At 33.9% G+C, this 19,220-nt stretch overlaps 1 protein-coding gene across 2 annotated transcripts; it reads left to right on the top strand.

The window, feature by feature from the left end:
- The first annotated feature begins 1,394 nt into the window (after positions 1–1,394).
- Positions 1,395–19,190, top strand: LOC130821818 (probable alpha-mannosidase At5g13980). Of its 2 annotated transcripts, XM_057687607.1 has the most exons (29): positions 1,395–1,919; positions 2,012–2,095; positions 2,177–2,265; positions 2,674–2,848; positions 3,213–3,332; positions 3,418–3,504; positions 3,578–3,649; positions 5,856–5,969; positions 6,681–6,781; positions 6,869–6,962; positions 7,056–7,223; positions 7,305–7,394; positions 7,940–8,005; positions 8,105–8,161; positions 9,140–9,353; positions 9,447–9,583; positions 9,872–9,946; positions 10,044–10,103; positions 10,181–10,252; positions 11,899–11,946; positions 12,233–12,352; positions 12,789–12,854; positions 13,672–13,784; positions 13,925–14,009; positions 14,974–15,084; positions 15,260–15,355; positions 15,501–15,548; positions 18,472–18,540; positions 18,643–19,190. In XM_057687607.1, the coding sequence occupies exons 1-29, from the start codon at positions 1,716–1,718 to the stop codon at positions 18,865–18,867; spliced, it is 3,060 nt and encodes a 1,019-aa protein (XP_057543590.1). In that variant the 5' UTR covers positions 1,395–1,715; the 3' UTR covers positions 18,868–19,190. The 2 variants fall into 2 exon arrangements, with proteins under 2 accessions (XP_057543590.1, XP_057543591.1); XM_057687608.1 differs by lacking the exons at positions 1,395–1,919; positions 2,012–2,095; positions 2,674–2,848 and having other exon boundaries at positions 2,206–2,265.
- Positions 19,191–19,220: the final 30 nt, after the last annotated feature.

The raw sequence follows: 19,220 nt of genomic DNA on the forward strand, positions 1-19,220 counted from the left end.
GTATAAATCCCAAGATAATTCTACCTGATTGATGTCATGATAAAGGTAGGGTGTATAGGAGACCTACCATCCATCTCTTTAACACAACCATCTTTGTACTGTGAAATGAAAACCAATATCTAAGTCATGCAACTGAGAGCTAAACCTATCGTACCAATGACTGCGTACATAAATGTAACACCCTCGAATTTCCTCCCTTCCTTCACGAAATCTGGTTTTATTTAAGGGGTTGGAAATTCAGGAACCTATAACAACCCTGAATTTCCAACCCCTTAAACGAAACCAGAAATCGTGAAGAAAGGGAGGAAATTCGGGTGTTACAATAAAGATTAACTGTAGAATAACCCTGTTTTTTGCTTATAAAGATGTACGAGTGAAAGTTAATAAAAATAGCTATTTCGTCCACCTAAGCATGCAATTCATTTATTGATTTGAATTGCTAATCCATAATAAATCTCGTATAAATAATTAATTTAAAGATAATAAAAAGAAATTACTAAAAAATTAAAATTAGAAAAAAATTAAAGATAAAAAAATGACTAATAAATGTAAATAAGAACAAATTATTTAAAGAAGGCATGCCATGCTTTTTTTTTTTCAAAATATAACTACAAACTTGAAATTAATGCTTAAATCAACATTTTTGGGGTTGAGTTCATCGTCCATATTGCTTAAATGTTAAATTTCAGTACATTTATTTTAGGGAGAAGTTTGAGAGATAAAAAATGAAATGAGTTAAGGGTAGTTTATGAAATTCAATATATAAAATGTGGCGACATAATGAAAAAGGTAGTGACAAATATCTGTGCCTTAACATAATCTATTCCTTAAAGAAATACAAATAATATATTTAAGCTAGCTAATTAGTCCAAGATATTTTTGGTAAATTTTAATTGCTATCTTTTGGTTGATTATTATAAAAAATATAATTAAAAGTCAAACCACAATTATAAAAGCTAGAAAAAAAATCAAAAACTAAAAGCAACACCATTCTTCAAGAACTTCAAAGTGCGTCAATCTTTTACAAACATGGATAGTAATCCATATCCAAGCACCCCATACAAAAACAAAAACAAAGAAAAAGAAAAAAACCTCAATAACAATAAAGTTTGACAAGAATAAAGAAGGAATATTCTAAGTGGTGGATTTAAGAAAAAAAATAATAAGTGGTGGATTTAAAAAAAAAATAATGTTAAAAATAATTTTAATAATACATTTTATTGGTATTGGACCATAGTTATTTATGTAAAAAACAATACACTAACCAACTCATTAACAATATATTTACATATATTATTTAATTTTATTTTACATTTAAGTGATATCAACTGAGCTCAATTATTACGCTTTAAATAGCAAATGAATATCCATTCCACTATCCGCTATCCACTTTCCACTTCGTATTAAAATCATCTCTCACGTTTCTCATAATGTCCCAACTGGGCACCACCATTCGTCCAATGAAACGACGTAACTTGTTGTTTCTTCCTCCCAAAACGTAGCGTATCACTTTAATAATGCACTTCATTTCATTTTCTTCAGATAACGATCATCCACCTCCTTCACCTTCTCACCAACTCTCTACTTCCTCACTCTCTTCCGCCATTTTAATCCACTGAAATCTCTCAATTTTCAAATTCAAATTCAAGGTTTCTACTAACGTATGACTGATTCCACTATTTAATTGAATAGTGAAAGTCTCAAATTCTTCGTCAATGGCGGAATTAGTAGCAGCAATTATTGCTGCGATGGTAATAATGTCAGTTAATTTAGTAGAGTCGAAGTTTATGGTCTACAATACATCGGCGAAAATAGTTCCGGGAAAACTCAACGTTCATTTAGTTCCTCACACTCACGACGATGCTGGTTGGTTGAAAACCGTTGACCAGTACTACGTTGGTTCTAATAACTCCATTCAGGTTTCTCTCTTTGAACTATAAATCGATTTGGATGATGATTGATTGATTTTTTTTATTGATTTCTGATTTTTTTTAGAAATGATGTAATGCAGGGAGCATGTGTTCAGAATGTATTGGACTCTTTAATTCCGGCATTACTAGCGGATAAGAATAGGAAATTTGTTTATGTTGAGCAGGTGAGTTTTATTTTTTTTGAGTGTATAGAAAGAATAAGGAAAATGTGGGTTGTTATATGGAGGTAATTTGCTGTAATGCAGGCGTTTTTCGAGCGGTGGTGGAGAGATCAGAGTGAGGCCATGCAACACATAGTCAGCGACTTGGTCAAATCTGGTCAACTTGAATTCATGTAGTAATTATACTCCACTTTTCTTTCGATTATTTCTGAAATTTGTAAAAGGGTTATGAATTTATGTTGAAAACCATTTGTTTGGAAACTTGCATGAAAGGAAAAGTTATTAGACATGGATGTAGCAAGAATACATAATAGCTTCTTTTGCTTTTTTAAAAATATTATCTTAATTTTGAGGATAACAATTGATTAAACATAAGGAAGAGGAATGTAAATTAATATCTCAAATTAGGTGTTTGACCGGGCACATTGCACACGTTCAAAATTAGCCCCGATTAATGAGGCCTTAATTTACTAGAAATGAATAAAAACAGATAATTGTTATATTGAATCAGTAGCATGTGAATTTTGTATATGTGGTGTTACATGGGGTTTTGTTTGAGGATTTTCCCGAACTGCCTGCAGAAATGGGGGCATGGTCATGCATGATGAGGCTGCTACACATTACATTGATATGATTGATCAAACAACACTTGGACACCGATTCTTGAAGAAAGAATTTGGGCTGACACCCAGAATTGGATGGCAAATTGACCCTTTTGGGCATTCGGCTGTTCAGGCTTATTTGTTGGGGGCTGAGGTTGGTCTGTTATGCCTTGTAGCTTCTTGTGCTACTATGTGATGCTTACCTTAACTGTTTTGTTTATGTCAAGAGGGCCAATTATCATTTTGTGCTTTCAAGTTTTAGGCGACTAATTTTTTAGTTGATAAAGTATCCCCTTTTACAAATTGAAAACATGCATGCTATTTTGATCATATGGATTACTCAATCATATGGAAAAAGGTTTATTCACAATAAAAGATTTTTCCTCGAATTTTGGTCCCCTTTTTCTCCTAGACCCTTGTTCATTGCACTATAACCACCCTTTACAACTGCCTTGGTCTAATTGTGACAACTTTTTTATATCTCATGTTACTGTGTATGTACTTGTGTGATTCTGCAGGTTGGATTTGATTCCTTATTTTTCGCTAGAATAGACTATCAAGATAGGGAAAAACGTATGGCTGACAAAAGCCTTGAAGTTGTCTGGCAGGGTTCTAAGAGTCTTGGGGCCAGTGCTGAGGTAAACATCATACTTTTCGTTTGTTAACTATTCACTAATTAGTTAATGTGTGTCTATTAGAGGACTATTTTTTTCTGTTTTGCAGATCTTTACTGGTGCTTTTTGGCAAGGAAATTATGAACCTCCAGATGGTTTTCATTTTGAAGTTAATGATGACTCTCCAATTGTCCAAGTAACTTCTCTCTTATGCAAGCTTGAGTTACCAAATCATGTGTAAAATTTTGTAATTTTCTCTTCTTGTGAAGGATGACCCTACCTTGTTCGACTACAATGTTCAAGATCGTGTCAATGCCTTTGTTGATGCTGCATTAGCACAGGTATCAGTTAATGGTTTGCTTTTATTAGCATTTTAGTTTGTTGGAAGCTGAATTATGAATGATGAAACTCCCAGGACTTTCCACATTGGTATGAAACCTGAATTTTAACTTTACAGCTAATGGACAATAAGTCATTAAGACTAAAATACTTCCCACTAAGCTACCATAGTCGTAAAAGGTGTATAACATAACTTTGATTTGTAGAAATTAAATGTCAAGATCTATCTTCTTTATAACTGTATTGTGTGTCAAGGACCGTATGATATCTTAAAATTTGAAAGATTTACATTTTTAATCAGGGTGTATCTTATGTACATGATGAACTGATATGGCTATGTGCAAAGGGTAATTATGAAGGAACATGATTATGATTTGAACTGATTACACAATAATTAAAGATAGATTTTCAAGATTTCATGAGGCCTCTAGTTATTTAAGAAATTCAATACAAAAACACTCATGTAGATGATGCCTTCTCTTTTCTCCCTCTCTATTCTCCTATACAATCTCTCATTTCAACTCTCTTTCTTGTCTCAATTGACAAGCCCCTTTTTCAACCTATTCATGTCAAACTTTTATGATCTTACTAGGCCACGTCGTTCATTTTTGGACCCCATAGCGAAAGATAAAAAGGGACCCTATAAATTTAAGGCGTAATGAATAATATAATACGCGTTTGTTTTGAATTGTTGATATTTTAACTATTTTATAAAAAACCCGTAATAACTCATTAATTAGCAAAAAAATGTAAATTATACCTAAATTTAATTTAAGTTAATATCAATTTTGTACATGAAAATATGTTTTTTTGGCTCTAAAAAATTTGAGGCCCTGGGTGATAGCCCGCTTTGCCCTTGCTAATCGACGGCCATGAATCTTACCTATAGTTACTTCCACGCAGATCCATGATTGGTAAGAGAAACCAAAGGTAATTGGCTTTAGAAGTCATTTGCGTTTGTTTTCACTTTTTGATGCATATCGTGCACTATATTAATGTACTTTGTTGAAATATCCCTTTTAATCATTGCCTACCAAAGTACTTCTCTTGGTACTTTATCGTATGCTTTTTGCTAGTCCATGAAAACCTTGTGCAAGTCTTTTTTCCTAGCTTTATAGTATTCCATCATTTGTCGCATCAGATGAATTGGTTCCTTCATAGATCTCCTAGGTAGACGTGACAAAATATACAGTTGGGCAAGTTTCAAATTAGGTTTGCTTTTGGTCAGTGATCAAGCATTTTAAAAAATAATAGCATATAATATTTAAAAAATATCAAGAAAATGCTTTCTTATAAAAAAGACTAATATACTAATTTTAAGGCTACAACCAAGAAATGTTAACTCAAAATACTAAAATTGACTATAAATCTAGTGTATCCCCATTGAGAATGATGACATGGAACAAAAAAGTTGACAAAATCAAGAAATCTGGCCAATTTTTTGGTATTTTTGAGTTCAGGTCATTTCCGGAATACAAGTTGAACCTTCTGGGTTGTGACCCACTAACTTTTGGTCGAGTTCTTGGTCATTTTGAGTTGGTTTGAATATTGACCAATCTACTCCAAGGCATAAATCCGAATTGATTCTCTTATATGCTAGTACATCTCCTTATATGCAATTCTATAACTCTTTCTCATAACTTTGTAGTTTGGCTCATGAGTTTTATCCTCAATTTTTTTCCTGTAAATGGGTATTACAATACTTTTTTCTCTAGCCGCTGACTCGCTGGGCATGTTGTGCTCCTAATCTTGTTGAATAAATCCGTTAGCCAAGTTACTCTAGTTATCCCTTTACTTCTATCTGTTTTGCATGTTTTTCTATCCCACCTGATAATTTTGCTTTAGGTGGGTACAATTTTCGAACTTACTGTTCAAAAACAATTTTGTGCATTTTGAACAGATACTTATATAGTGGTATGTAACTATGTATAGATGATCTGATATTATTTTGATTAAAATTGTTCACTTGATCTTATGGAACATCTATCTCAAGTCTTGGTGGGAAAAAAATATCTGCCTGTGCTTCTTGACATCCTAGGTTGTACCAGTGTTCATGCGTAGGGCATCATATTGATGTCTTGGTGATCCCACAAGTCCCCCCCCCGCACACACTGAAAAAGGAAGTAAACATGAACGGTAAATCTGTTTTACAAATTCTGACATCCTATCTGATATAGTATTATTTATATGCATATTTTTCATTTTCAGGCAAATGTTACTCGAACAAATCATGTAATGTGGACCATGGGAACTGATTTCAAGTACCAATACGCTTATTCATGGTTCCGGCAAATGGACAAGCTGATTCATTATGTTAACTTGGTAATTGTCTATGTTAATGGTTGTTTTTTCTTTACTTATTCAAGTCCAACAAGATTAATATCTTCCTGTTGTGGTCGGCATATGGAATAAAAACTCCCTCGTTAAGTTACGTAACCCCCGTTATATAACCTGTTTGAAAATTGCTGCACCGTTAAATCCCGTTATATAGGTGCATGAAATTTCACGGTCAAAACACCGCGTTGACCATTACGTAACGTGTAACGCCCGTTATTTTACCATTATAACGATATTTCACTGTTACAACATCATTTGTTTCCCGTTAAAATTTCATTAATACCCATTAGCTTTAATTATTACAATCACTTAAATTATATTTACTCATAGGTTTAAGTTAATTAATTATACACTAAAAGAATCTCAAATATTGCAATTGTAATAGCTAGTTGCATATTATTGCATAATAATTGTAGTTCAACAACAAAAATGCAATTATAAGTTCAAAACTCTCTTTATGTGATTTTTTTTCAAAAATCACACCGCATCGGCGGCGATTCATGTTATTTTCCCGTTATAGCTGTTTTCCGCAACACAGCGACTGTTTTCCCAAACGCATCCGTGACGCAATTTTTTTCCATGGGTCGGCATGTCTTGTATGAGTAACCATGTGAACATGTCATAGAGATCTATGTATGAGGAACGATTCATGTGATCAACATGTCTTGTGTAACTTGCTTCTGCTAACTGGTCTAGGATGGACGTGTCAACGCGCTCTACTCGACCGCATCAATATACACGGACGCAAAACATGCAACTCAAGAAATCTGGCCAACAAAAACTGATGATTTCTTCCCGTAAGTAGAGCAGGTCCATGCAATTCTCTGAGTATAGTATCCTATTACATTCAGTCAGGTTATTATGTATGAAGCTTCTCTTACCAGATACGCAGATAGAATTAATGGTTACTGGACCGGATACTTTACTAGCAGACCAACTTTGAAGCGTTACGTTAGAGAGATGAGTGCCTACTATATGGTATAATTCTTGATTATAGTGTCTCAATTTTAAAGCTTTTGTTAAACTAATTTTGAGTAGTACTTGAAATATCGTATTTTGATGTAATCTTAGGCAGCAAGGCAACTGGAATATCTTATAGGAAGGCGTAAATTAGGCCCTAATACTGACGCATTAGCAGATGCTTTAGCTATAGCTCAACACCATGACGCAGTTACTGGTACTGAAAAGCAGCATGTAGCTAATGATTATGCAAAAAGACTTTCAATTGGTTATCAAGAGGTGCATACTACTCTGCAATCTCATCATATTTCTGGCTCAGTTGAACTTCAGCTTCATACAATAGTTTCTCTTTATCTGCAGGCGGAGGCATTGGTTGCATTATCAATTGGATGCCTTACTGAATCTTCCCCCTCTACTAGTTGTCAGAAGCCAACAACAAAGTTTCAACAGGCAAATCATAACAAATTCTTTACTTATCTACCAATTTATAATTATTTTCGTGTTCATATTGCAGTTTCAAAATTTTGAGTTCCGACTTTTACCCACTGTAATGGTTAAAAAGACGGCCTTATAAAGAAAATCATGTTTCACATGGTTATGGTGTCCATATAAAATTCAGATGTATGAAAATTAAAACTTAAGATTCTTGGTCACAGTAGTCAACCGTACTGTTAAGCTTTTGAGCTTATTGTGACTAAAATTAGGAAGAGACATTCTCGAAACCATCCGCATTGACCACAAAATCTATTACGCGATTGATGCTGCAAGCATAACCGAAACAGTATCTTTGCACTATCTCACAGTAGTCTGAATGAAAGTTGTAAACTGGTAACTTTGACAAAGTCTTTGGACAAATAGGAGTTTAGGACCTACTCATGTAGTACTTAGCTAGTGAACAATTCAAGTAATAGTAAAAGAAATGGCTATAGGCTCCAATTTTTAAACTGAGTGAATAGAAACGCATAAAATGTCTGAACATTTCTTTTTCTTTGCAGTGTCCTCTGTTAAATATAAGTTACTGTCCTGCATCAGAAACTGACCTGTCTCATGGGAAAAATTTGGTACTACTGGACGTTATACTTTACATTCATTTATAATAGTGTATTGATTCATTTGATCTGATTGGAAAATTGTCACTGCTTAATTTGTCAATTTTCAAGGTTATTGTAGTCTATAATCCCCTTGGATGGAAGAGAGAAGACATTATTCGCATTCCGGTAAGTAAATCTTAATGGACTTGCTAACGTGTATCCCTTGGATAATTCTTGTATGGTTGCACCCTTTTGGTCTCATGGAAATTCATGCAAATAATTAGCATTTGTTTTGATATTATTGCTCAGACCATTGTTATTAGAATCGCGATTCTGATCTACGATCTTATGATCCATAAACAAGTGACCGATTTGGATTATAGGTAGAATCGTGATGTTGGTTGGATCTTACGATCCAAATAGGATTAAATTTTTCAAAGGTAGGATTAGAACACACGTCCCTTATTTTGATAGGACCAAAGATTTATACTTTGTTGGTTTTGGATTATAATGACTCTAGTAAAATGACTCATTTACTCATGTGCACTTATTTATATGAAGCTGCTGTCGGAAACAACCTTATATAACAACAGTAAGGTTGTGTACCCCAAACCCACCCTAGTTAGGAGCCACTTTATGGCATTGAGGCAATGAAATGTTGTTTTTAGATCAGAACACGATTAAATTTAGTCTCAGATATATAAAAATTTCTTATCCACCTTGTTTCACAAAGTTCTTTCATCATATACATATGCTTGAAATATTTTATTATTATAAATATTCAATATGAGTTCTTTATTGATATGAAGTTTTAAACTAATTATTGAAAGTTTTGGCATTTTATTCTAAAAGATTATGAAGTCAAAGAAAATATGAATCATAAATTTAACCTTTTGAAAATTATAATTGTGGTTGGGTATTAAATATATGAGTATGCTAAGTTTATATCTTGGATCATACAATTCTACGATTTGATCCTATTGATTCGATCCTACCCCTCCGAGCACTTCCAACTAGGATACCGATCTTGACAATTTTGACTCAGGCTACTTGAATTCAAATTGCCTTTGGTTCCATATATTTGAAAAGGATCCTTTGCTACTTTTACGTCTACCACTATCAAGGTTTTGCTTGTGTCCTCTGAGAAGATTATACCTTGTGCAGGTTAAGAGTGAATCTTTCGTAGTTCGTGATTATGAAGGAAGGGAGATAGTGTCACAAGTACTTCCTATATCTGATGTGCAATTGAGCTTAAGTAAATTTTTTGTGACTTCATACTTGGGGGTAACTGTAAGAGATGCACCTAACTATTGGCTTGCATTTAGAGCATCTGTACCACCTCTTGGTTTCAGCACGTATACTGTATCTGGTGTTAAAGGCATGATAAGCTTCTTAATCTTGACTCTGCACAATTCCGTTGCAATTGTGTGCTGGTGAGCTAATTATCTTCAATTTGATCAACATTTTGCAGGTTCTAAATTGACAAGATCATCTGTTGACACACATCAAGGAAATAAGAAGTTTACTTTTGACATTGGATCAGAGATTCTGAAAGTTCAACTCTCTGAGAATGGAAAGTTGATTTATGATAACAAAAAGAGAAAGTTGGTATGCCAACTCTGTAATGTCTGTGTTTTTGCATATAATTCTGATATTTATTCCACTAAAATGATCAAAATGACCTTGGATCAGTCAAAATGACCTCATTTACTATAGTGCATTATGATTGATCTACTGTTCCATGCTAAACAGTTTCTGTAACTTTCACATCACATTTTGTGTTCAACTGGTCTTAATATAACCTTACCTTTGAAGTTCTTTTATCCCCTTTCACTGTTGGTCATTTTCTATTGTTATTTGTATAAATACTCTGAGACAATCCATCTTTTCATGAAGGGTAAGAAATCTGTTGAAGTATCTTATGGTTTTTATGCTGGATACGAATACAATGAAACTGAGAAATATCCCCAGGTAGGCTTGCAGCTCTCATTTATGTACTCGTAATTCGAGCTACCTCTGTATCTTTTTTAATACTCGTCCCTCATCAAATCAATTCTGTTTGTTTCAGGCTTCCGGTGCCTATGTGTTCCGTCCAAATGGCACATTTATGATGCTATCTAAGGGAAAGGTTCTTAATTCTTCTTGGATATATTATATTCTGTGTTAATCTTTGATGGGAATAACTTTAAATCTCTGCCTGATCAGGTTCAATCCACTGTTGTGCGCGGTCCTTTGATAAATGAAGTTCATCAGCAGATAAATTCATGGATTTATCAGGTGCTTTTGATTGTTGTACTTCTATACTCTGTTTCCCCATTGATATCTATGAGATGCTATACTTTATTAATTTTATAACTGACATAGTACAAAAAAAGGTATCCAGCAGTACAAAGACGCGAGAACATAAGAAAAGGAAAATGTTCTGCCACACTTTGTAACTTGGATTTTTCAGGATTAAATTGGTTTGCATAAAATTGCACAAGTGTATCCAGTAAAGCATAATAATTTAACGAGAATTATTTTGTTAGAAATATAATTGAAATTATATTGAAAAAAGAAAACCTGGTTTTTTTCCTGTGGTAAGAAACAATTTTGGGATTTTAAGGAGTAAAGAACAAAAAAAAAAAAATCTATATCAGCAGCTAAGACATAACAGGAACTCAATAACAGCTTCATGCCTATTAAGGAGGTCCACTTCACGTAAAGAAAATTTGGCTACAAACTATTGCTTCGTGAATTTATTCTTCTCGGACATGGAGTTATCAAATTCTATTTTTTCTTGTGCACATGTTCTTCCTCTTTTAACCCCTTTAGACTGAATGACTAACAGTAAGCTCTTTATGGATTTCATTTATGTTAAAATTTCTGACAAACGGCATTTAATTGCCCCTTCTCTTCTAACCGTCAATATTGACCTAGCATAGTGCTCATTATTATGGCATTGATTGAATGCGTCAGTAGCAAAAGATTTTTATGAACTTGTGACGACACTGAAGTGGGCCTTTTCAAAGTTGCATAATCCTGAAACATTTGAAATATTTGATTGTTTGGAAGCACTTCTTGGCACACACTTCATGCATCAATCTACATTTTGATTTTGGAGATACTTCCCTCTTTTGATTTTGTTCTAGTGTTAAAAAGTAAGTATTTATGTTTGTATAAGAGGGGGCTTAGGATTAACTAATTACTTGGATCGTTTTTTTCTTTTTCTCTTATTCTTTGAGTGATCAAGAAAAGGTCTTTAATTATTTAGTGTCTTGGTAGTTGGTTCGCACTTGTAGTTTGCTATTTGATATCCAAGTTGTCCATCGAAAATTTGTAATCTCTAGTTTTCATCCCCAACTTGTGTGGACTTTTATCTAGACTCTTCTTTGTTTCTCCTTGTGCATTCTTCTAGACTCCTTCCCTGCTTTTCTACATTTCCTTTGTTGCAATAATTGTTTTCAACATTCCGGCTAAGTTAATGTTGTGGGTTGTAATGAATTTGGACGCATTGCAAGTTATGGGGCTTGTTCTGCACATGTGGGCAACTGCTGAGGAGTTAATAGATCAAATAAGCTCTCCCACCTACTGTACTAGACTTACTAGTCTTTCTGTCTCCTGCTTGATGTATAAATTGGTTCTCCGTGTATCTGTAATTATAATTAAGTATGCCTTTGAGTCTTTGACCAGCTGTGGTAACTCAAATTGATAAAATCTTCTGGCCTTCAATTCCACAGTTAATCACGTTTTACTCATTTCTTTCAATTAGTTAACATTTTAGACAATTCAGATCTCATATTTTACCGAAGATTTTTACTTGATGAGTTTTTTGTGGAATGATTCCATATGTGGATGTTCTGTTTGTTATGGCCTTTTTGGCTGCATTACTATTTTTGTATGATTTTGACCTAGATTAGATGTTTTTTGATATATTTGTTTAGGTCACCAGGGCTTACAAGGATAATGAGTATATCGAAGTTGAATACACAGTAAGCTTAAACAACCTTTCTACTTATTAGATTTACTGCATCACTGTCTTTTTAAAATGAATGTTGAGAAGATGGAATGAATTAACATAGTATGATATATTCTTTAATAGAGATAATATTAAAATGTAGTTAGACCTGTTTTATCTATGTTGCTTGTCATGCAAGGTCGCTAGGGTAATTTTATGGCACTCTACATATTTTACTTCACCGTAGGTTAATGGAGCAAGGCTTCTTGCAATCTTCTACATCGATAAATCTGACACTTCATTGATGTAATGTGCTTCAGGTTGGGCCTATACCAGTTGAAGATGGGATTGGAAAAGAAGTTGTAGCTAAATTGTCTACTGACATACAGTCAAATAAAAAATTCTACACGGATTCAAATGGTCGTGATTTCATTGAAAGGGTATAATTGTCAAGTGCTTGGTAGTTGATTCTCGTAGGTTTTTGGTTATTGATTTCTTTATATGGTCAATTGTGGCAAGCCACCTAGTGGAAGATCTGTCATTGTTTTTTTTTCTGTTTAAGTCTTGACAAATTCTCAAATGAGACAGTCTCACGGTGAGACCATCTCTATTAGGTTAGTCCAAAGTACGTTTACGTTCTCAAAGTGATCACTTATAACTTAAAAGTGATCATTTACAATCTTTAAATGACAAATATAACCTTGAAGTGATCACGTGATCACTACCAATTTTAAAGTGTTCAGTTAGAGAATTATACGGACTCGTCTCATATTGAAACAGGTCTCATACAAGACTTGCTGTTAAATCTTACCGATTTTTGCACATTTTCCTGTTGAACTTCTTACACTGTTTAGTAAGGGCTTTATTGTTTTACAGATTCGTGATTATAGATCAGACTGGGATTTGCAAGTAAATCAACCAGTTGCTGGAAACTATTATCCTGTATGTTCTTTTTTCAACTTGCATTTTTCTGTTCTGGATTTATTTCCTTGTTGATTGGATTGATGACTAATGTGTCAAACATGTTTTTCCTGTGCCTTGAATATTTATTTCTTTTTTTCAATATACAACTTTGCATTATCCCAATATATTCGGGTGACACCCACTGAGGCGGAGTTTGGAGGGGTCGGATGTAGCAACCTTACTCTTGTTAGTGATAACAAAGAGGTTGTTTCCAATTAACCTCTTGGTAGAAAACAACGTTAGCGACTTCACATAAATAAGAAATGCACACGTTCGAATAAGCTATTTTAAGATAGTCCATACTCCATTGTAATCAGGATCCAAAGAACTATAAATATTTGTCCCGATGAATATGAACTTTTTATTCCATATAATGTTTAAAATTTGTATTTAGTTGAGATACTTAGCTTGAATTGGATATGATCAGGGAAATTTTGCTCGAGTTATTATCTATTAGTGGGGAGAAAAGAATGCTTCAAAAAGAAAAGTGCAAATGTGGAAATTCAGGGCTTATGTATTTGCTTTTATTAAAATTGTTTATTTTTTTATGGTATAGTTTTGTTGATATAGTTTTTAATAATTTGCCAGTTATCTTAATTTTCAAGTCTCTCCAAATTTTTATACTCTTTCAAAAGTACTTTGTTACCTTGGAGAGTCAGGCTTGGCCACAATGGATATCTTCAGTTTTTGAACCTTTAAGCTCAGTTGCAACTTGTACAAAGCATAAGGATTTAAAGCCATTCACATCTTTAGCATCTTTATAATTTCACACCATCCTTTCTTATGGTTTTGTCAGATCAATCTTGGAATATATTTGCAAGATGGTATGAGCGAATTCTCTGTTTTGGTAGATAGATCTGTTGCTGGGTCTAGCATATTGGATGGTCAGATAGAGCTCATGCTTCATAGGTATACTGCTTTTGATATACAACTGATTTGTGAAACAAGTCTTCTAAGTTCTAAGTGTATACCAAACCATTATCCTTTTTCTGAAAAAGAACTCTAGTTATTTGCGATGGATTTAACTATCTAGTTTTAATCTCTTGCAGACGGTTGCTCAAAGACGATGGTAGAGGTGTTGCAGAAGCTCTAAATGAAACAGTTTGTGCTCTTGAGAAGTGCATAGGCTTAGTTGTAAGTAAACTATCTTATAAAATTTAGTGAGATCGAATTTACACCGTTTCTATTATTTCTTTTTATTTTCACTTCCTAGCTTCTTGGAGCAATTTATTTTGGATCCGTATGCACCCAATGTCCTAGGTAATGGCGACAAGAAACTTTTGTGCCCGAATTATCTGGATACAGCTAATCACCAAACAATGTAGTTAGCTTTTTCTTTCTTTATTTCTTTAGTGCTGGTTGAATTTCAGCAGACACCAGAAGCACTTTAAATACTCAAGTAAAATTTAAATTTAAATTTTATGTTGAAATTTGTTGTGAATGTTCACCCCAGAACCAAATAGCTTCACAATATAAAGAGAGCTGAGTATTTGATGGCGAGAGGCTTAGAGCTCATTTACGAAGGTGCTTAATATGAGAAAAGATAAAGATTCTATTCAGGCTATCTTTTCAAATTAAAACCACTTGCATATATTTTGAAGGAACTTGCATTTTATTTAAGTGACTATTACATAAATAAAATGTAGTTTAAGTAGGTATCAAATAATATAAAATGCAGTGCAATCAAAAAAAACAGGTACTCGGAATCAGATGTATATTATATTTCAAGTTAAACAGTACTTGTAATTATTTAATTAACAAAATGCAGTTCAAGTGCAAAAACAAAAACGCACATGTTGTTCACAAAAATTGGACCCATAGCCTACATTCATATTTCCTACCTACCCTCTTTACGGAAAACGCACAAATTGATCCACATCCTAGAAAATATAATTTGGCCAGGTAATTAATTGAACCAATGTTTGTTACAAGGGATGTTCAATGTTACAGGTAACATGAGAAGCTCCAACTAAATCCTGGGTTTGTGCCTGATTATTCACTTCTAAAAGAAACCCTCTCCATTAGTATCGAAAATTTATTACGTTTCTTTTAAAGTTAATGGTTTTACAATAGTGATATGTGCTTTAAAATTCTGCAGGCCCAAGGAAAATTTTATATCAAAATTGATCATCTAGGAGAGGGTGCCAAATGGAGGCGTTCATTTGGTCAGCAAATATACTCTCCACTTCTCTTGGCCTTCAGTGAACAGGTAAAAATCAGGGAACTTTTGGTAGCTACTTGGAATTTGGATAAATTTTTCACTAGAGTTACAAAGATCACATACTTGATTTGCTTTGGTTCATGTTGTACACCTTATAGTTTTGGATTAAGGTTGTAGCGTTGTTCTTGTTTTGTTATTGCTAATGCTAACTTCTTCTGTGCAGGATGAAGACACCGGGTTGAATACTCGTATACCAATGTTTTCAGGAATGGATTCAAGTTACAGTTTACCCGAAAATGTTGCGATGATCACCCTTCAGGTAATAGACATTCCTTATGATGATTCCTGCTTCGTGGCTCACTTGTGAGTAGAGTGAGTTGATTATGACTAACATCAGAGGTTTGAAAATTGAAATGGCTTTGCAAAGTGACCACAAGTTTTATTCTTTCATTTTTTTTGAATAGGAACTTGATGATGGAAAAGTCCTGCTTCGCTTGGCACATCTGTTTGAGGTATATTCTTGGAATTTTCTGAATTTTTTCCCTTAGTAAATGTTCAGTTTGCCGCATCAATATCGTCCTGTTGTATTCGGTGATTGCAAAATCTCATGTAGTTGAACATTTCAATGTGAACTGCATGGCCACAATTCTGGTCCTTTTTGCGTCTTAATTTTGCTCTTCACAAACATTTTATTGAAATAGTGTCTGGAGCTTCCAGTTAGATTGAAAAGGCCAACTTTGTGATGAAGTATAGGCAAGCAGTTCTTGCAGACTTGTTTTGTTAAATAACACTAATGACACAACTACCCAGTATTAAATACCGAATACTTCTTGTTGAGTTGTTTCGTAGAGTAACACTCGTGAGTACATGAGACAAATATCTAGTATCATCTGGCTACTTGTTACCTATCTAAACTGTTAAAGAAAAGAAACCCACGTACACATCTTCGAGTAACTCTTTAGGCAGTTTTTAAGATACGCCATTAAAGGACATGACATGTAAGATACTCTCCTACTTATCAGGCTTAAGACCTAAATCTTTGATGTAGCAGAAATATGAAAAAGGAAAATTTTGTTTACATCTTTTCTCCTATTTTCTAATGTACACCCAACTGATGATCATTTTTTGATAATCATACCATTTATCATCTTCTTACTATTCTCCAGATTTAGGGCCTAAATCTTGTGTACCAGAAAAAAAGAAAAAGGAAAATCCAGGACTTATATTTATCTGGTACATCTTCATGGGAAATATTGCAAAATCTATTTCAATATGTATCAACGGGTGACTGCTATTTGATAATTAAACCCTATATATCCTACCAACATTGCTATTATGTGTAATGAATATATATGGGTTTTGTTTTCACTTAGTAGTACTAAAAATGTTTAACTATAAATCCATAAATTAAAATCCTTTGTCCCAAAAAGAAGTGCCTTCTAAATGACACTGTTTTGAAACTGTCATTCAAGTAATTTCTCTTGTTATTTATACTCTGATAACACCTCTTACCTTATTTTTCCTCTTTCCATCCATTACCTGTTCTACTAATTGAACTTTAACTGTTATAATCAGTTTGCTAAATGAAACATATTGTTTGGCTAATCTAATGGCACACTTGCCATCTTCAACATGTATGGAGTTGTGAAATACAATTAAAAACATCAAAATTTTGATACAGAACTCCAATCGATGTTTCAATGTACTTGAACCTGAAACTCGACGCGGTGAGTTTCATATCTTGCACCTGCTATACATGGAGGGTAGAGTTGCAGCAGGTGCAAATGTCGATGCCTTCTTTCTGGTCTCATCATGGTTTAGAGGTCTTAGCCTAGAGGATGCTTTGAACTTATTATGTGTCGGTCAATCAGTGCCTTCCTCCTGATGTGCATAGTATCCATATGTGCACAATTACTTAGGGAAGGAAGGACAAGAAATTTTAGTGGTACTATTGGGCATAAATTGTATTGCTGGTGGGTGGGGAAAGAATATGCAACCATGTATGGTGCTCTAATAAAAAATCTGATTGCTTCATAATTTCAAATTTCACTTTATTGCACGTTTATGTGCCGTAGTTAGAAATAGTTCATAATATTTCACCAATTAATTTTTATAAATCTGAGGTTGATAACCTCTTTAGAATTCTGTGGTGCTGATTCTCAAAGTCAAGAATGAGTTGTTTTATTTGTCAGTTATACTAAAGGGGTTTGATATACATACTGTACCCTTGCATGAACATTATTCATATTACCTAAAATGCTAAAATGCTGTTAAATTGATAACTGATGGTAAATCACGCGTCAATCTATGTTATCACTATTTTTGCTCAATATTTGCTCTTTTAGAATCTTATGTTTGATGTTTCCCTTAAAACTATGAATTTCAATTTGCTTTTCCGAAAGACTTTCTTTACTTGTCATATAATTTTTGTTCAAAGGCTACCATATTCTCTATGGAACATGGACATGCTAGAAGAATGACGGCGTTTTGTGCACATAAGTATTTTACATTTCATAATGTACCTATATGTATCGACCTTCCAAATTTAAGTGAGAATTACAAATTTTTGAGATGACCTTGTAATCTTGTTCACCTATCTGTTTATAACTAGTCGAGGTATTTATTTTTGTATTCTATCGGGTTTCAGCCATGATGTTTGCAAATTGTCACTTTTCGTTTGATTTTATGTAAATGTTATTATTAGAGTCAGAATATGAAATTATCGGGGGAGAGTGATTGAACATCACCTAAAAAGTGGTATTAGTATTCCTAAAAGTTTTTGGTTTTATGCCAGAATGATTTACCATGAAAACTATCAATCTCGCAACACAACAAATGGAAAGCTATAGGGTACAAAAGTGCATGTGTTTTTGTTGATTTGGAGAGTGCAGATGACAAAGTATTAGGGAAAGTAATTTGGTGCATTGTGAAAAAAAAAGGTATATTAAGTAAGTATATAAGTATAGTCCAAGATATGGATTAGTTAGTACAAAACCAATGTTGGAGATATTACTGAAGATTTTGGAATCACGATAGGTCTATGTTAAGGTTTTGTTTTGAGCTCTAACCTTTGCAAAAACAAAGTTATAGTCTATAGATGAGAAAACAATACGGATTTACAGAAAAGTTTCATTATGCATTGTTTTTCACTAATGACATCATATCATGGATAAAATAGAGATGAGGTATGCTATGCTAAATGTGGAGGTAGGAACTAGAACCAGAAGTATTCAACCAAGTTGAAGTAAGATATAGTATATGGAATGTCTTTTTGGCACATAGGATCATAGTAGAGGTGTTGTAGAGTCGCTGCAATTCGAACTACTCTAATAACTAGTTATCCATGGCTTCTCTGCTCTTTATGTAGCATATGTGTATACATTGAAGGCTTTGTATTTCTAATATCATTTACTTTCATGTCTGGTTGAAATTAAGGTTGGAGAAGACAAGGACCTTTCAGGCACGGCAAAGGTAGAACTGAAAAAACTATTCTCGTCAAAGAAGGTAGATAACATTTCTTTACATTTGTGCTTTAATTCTTAACCTTTCACTATCTATATCGGCAGCTATGAATCATACTTATGTTCCTCTTGTGAAATTGCCCAGATTGAAAAAATAATGGAGACAAACCTTTCGGCAAATCAAGAGCGAGCAGAAATGGAGAAGAAGAGACTGGTTTGGAAGTCTCAAAGCTCTTCTGCAAAGGCATCCAAAGTGACACGAGGCGGACCGATTGATCCTACAGATCTGATTGTGGAACTTGCTCCAATGGAAATTCGTACGATGCTGATTGAATTCAGCCAGAAATCTGACAGAATCTTTGATATTTGAAAATCAGGTATTACGCCCCATTAGTCGTTACCCTCAGCTGGCGTTCAACCTGACACTGCTTTGAAGATTTCACAACTTTCTTTCCGGGATGAAGGCCACCAGTGTATGTAATGTCGTAGATGCTTGTTTGTGGTTTTATTCGTTAGTTGAAACTGTGGTTAGTTGGGTGAATTAGGGGCGAATTCCAACACAGCCATGGGTGTAACTCGATTCCAAAACCTCGAGATCAGAGATGTTGGCTGCGCCTGTAGGCCAACATCGATTGCTCAATCTTATACACTCTTGTTCTTGTACAATAAAATAAAAAGTGAAGATTTGGAGCATATTTGTGTCGAACTCCAGTTCCCATTACC

This window comes from Amaranthus tricolor, chromosome 8, assembly GCF_026212465.1.
Source record: "Amaranthus tricolor cultivar Red isolate AtriRed21 chromosome 8, ASM2621246v1, whole genome shotgun sequence".
Lineage (NCBI taxonomy): Eukaryota > Viridiplantae > Streptophyta > Magnoliopsida > Caryophyllales > Amaranthaceae > Amaranthus > Amaranthus tricolor.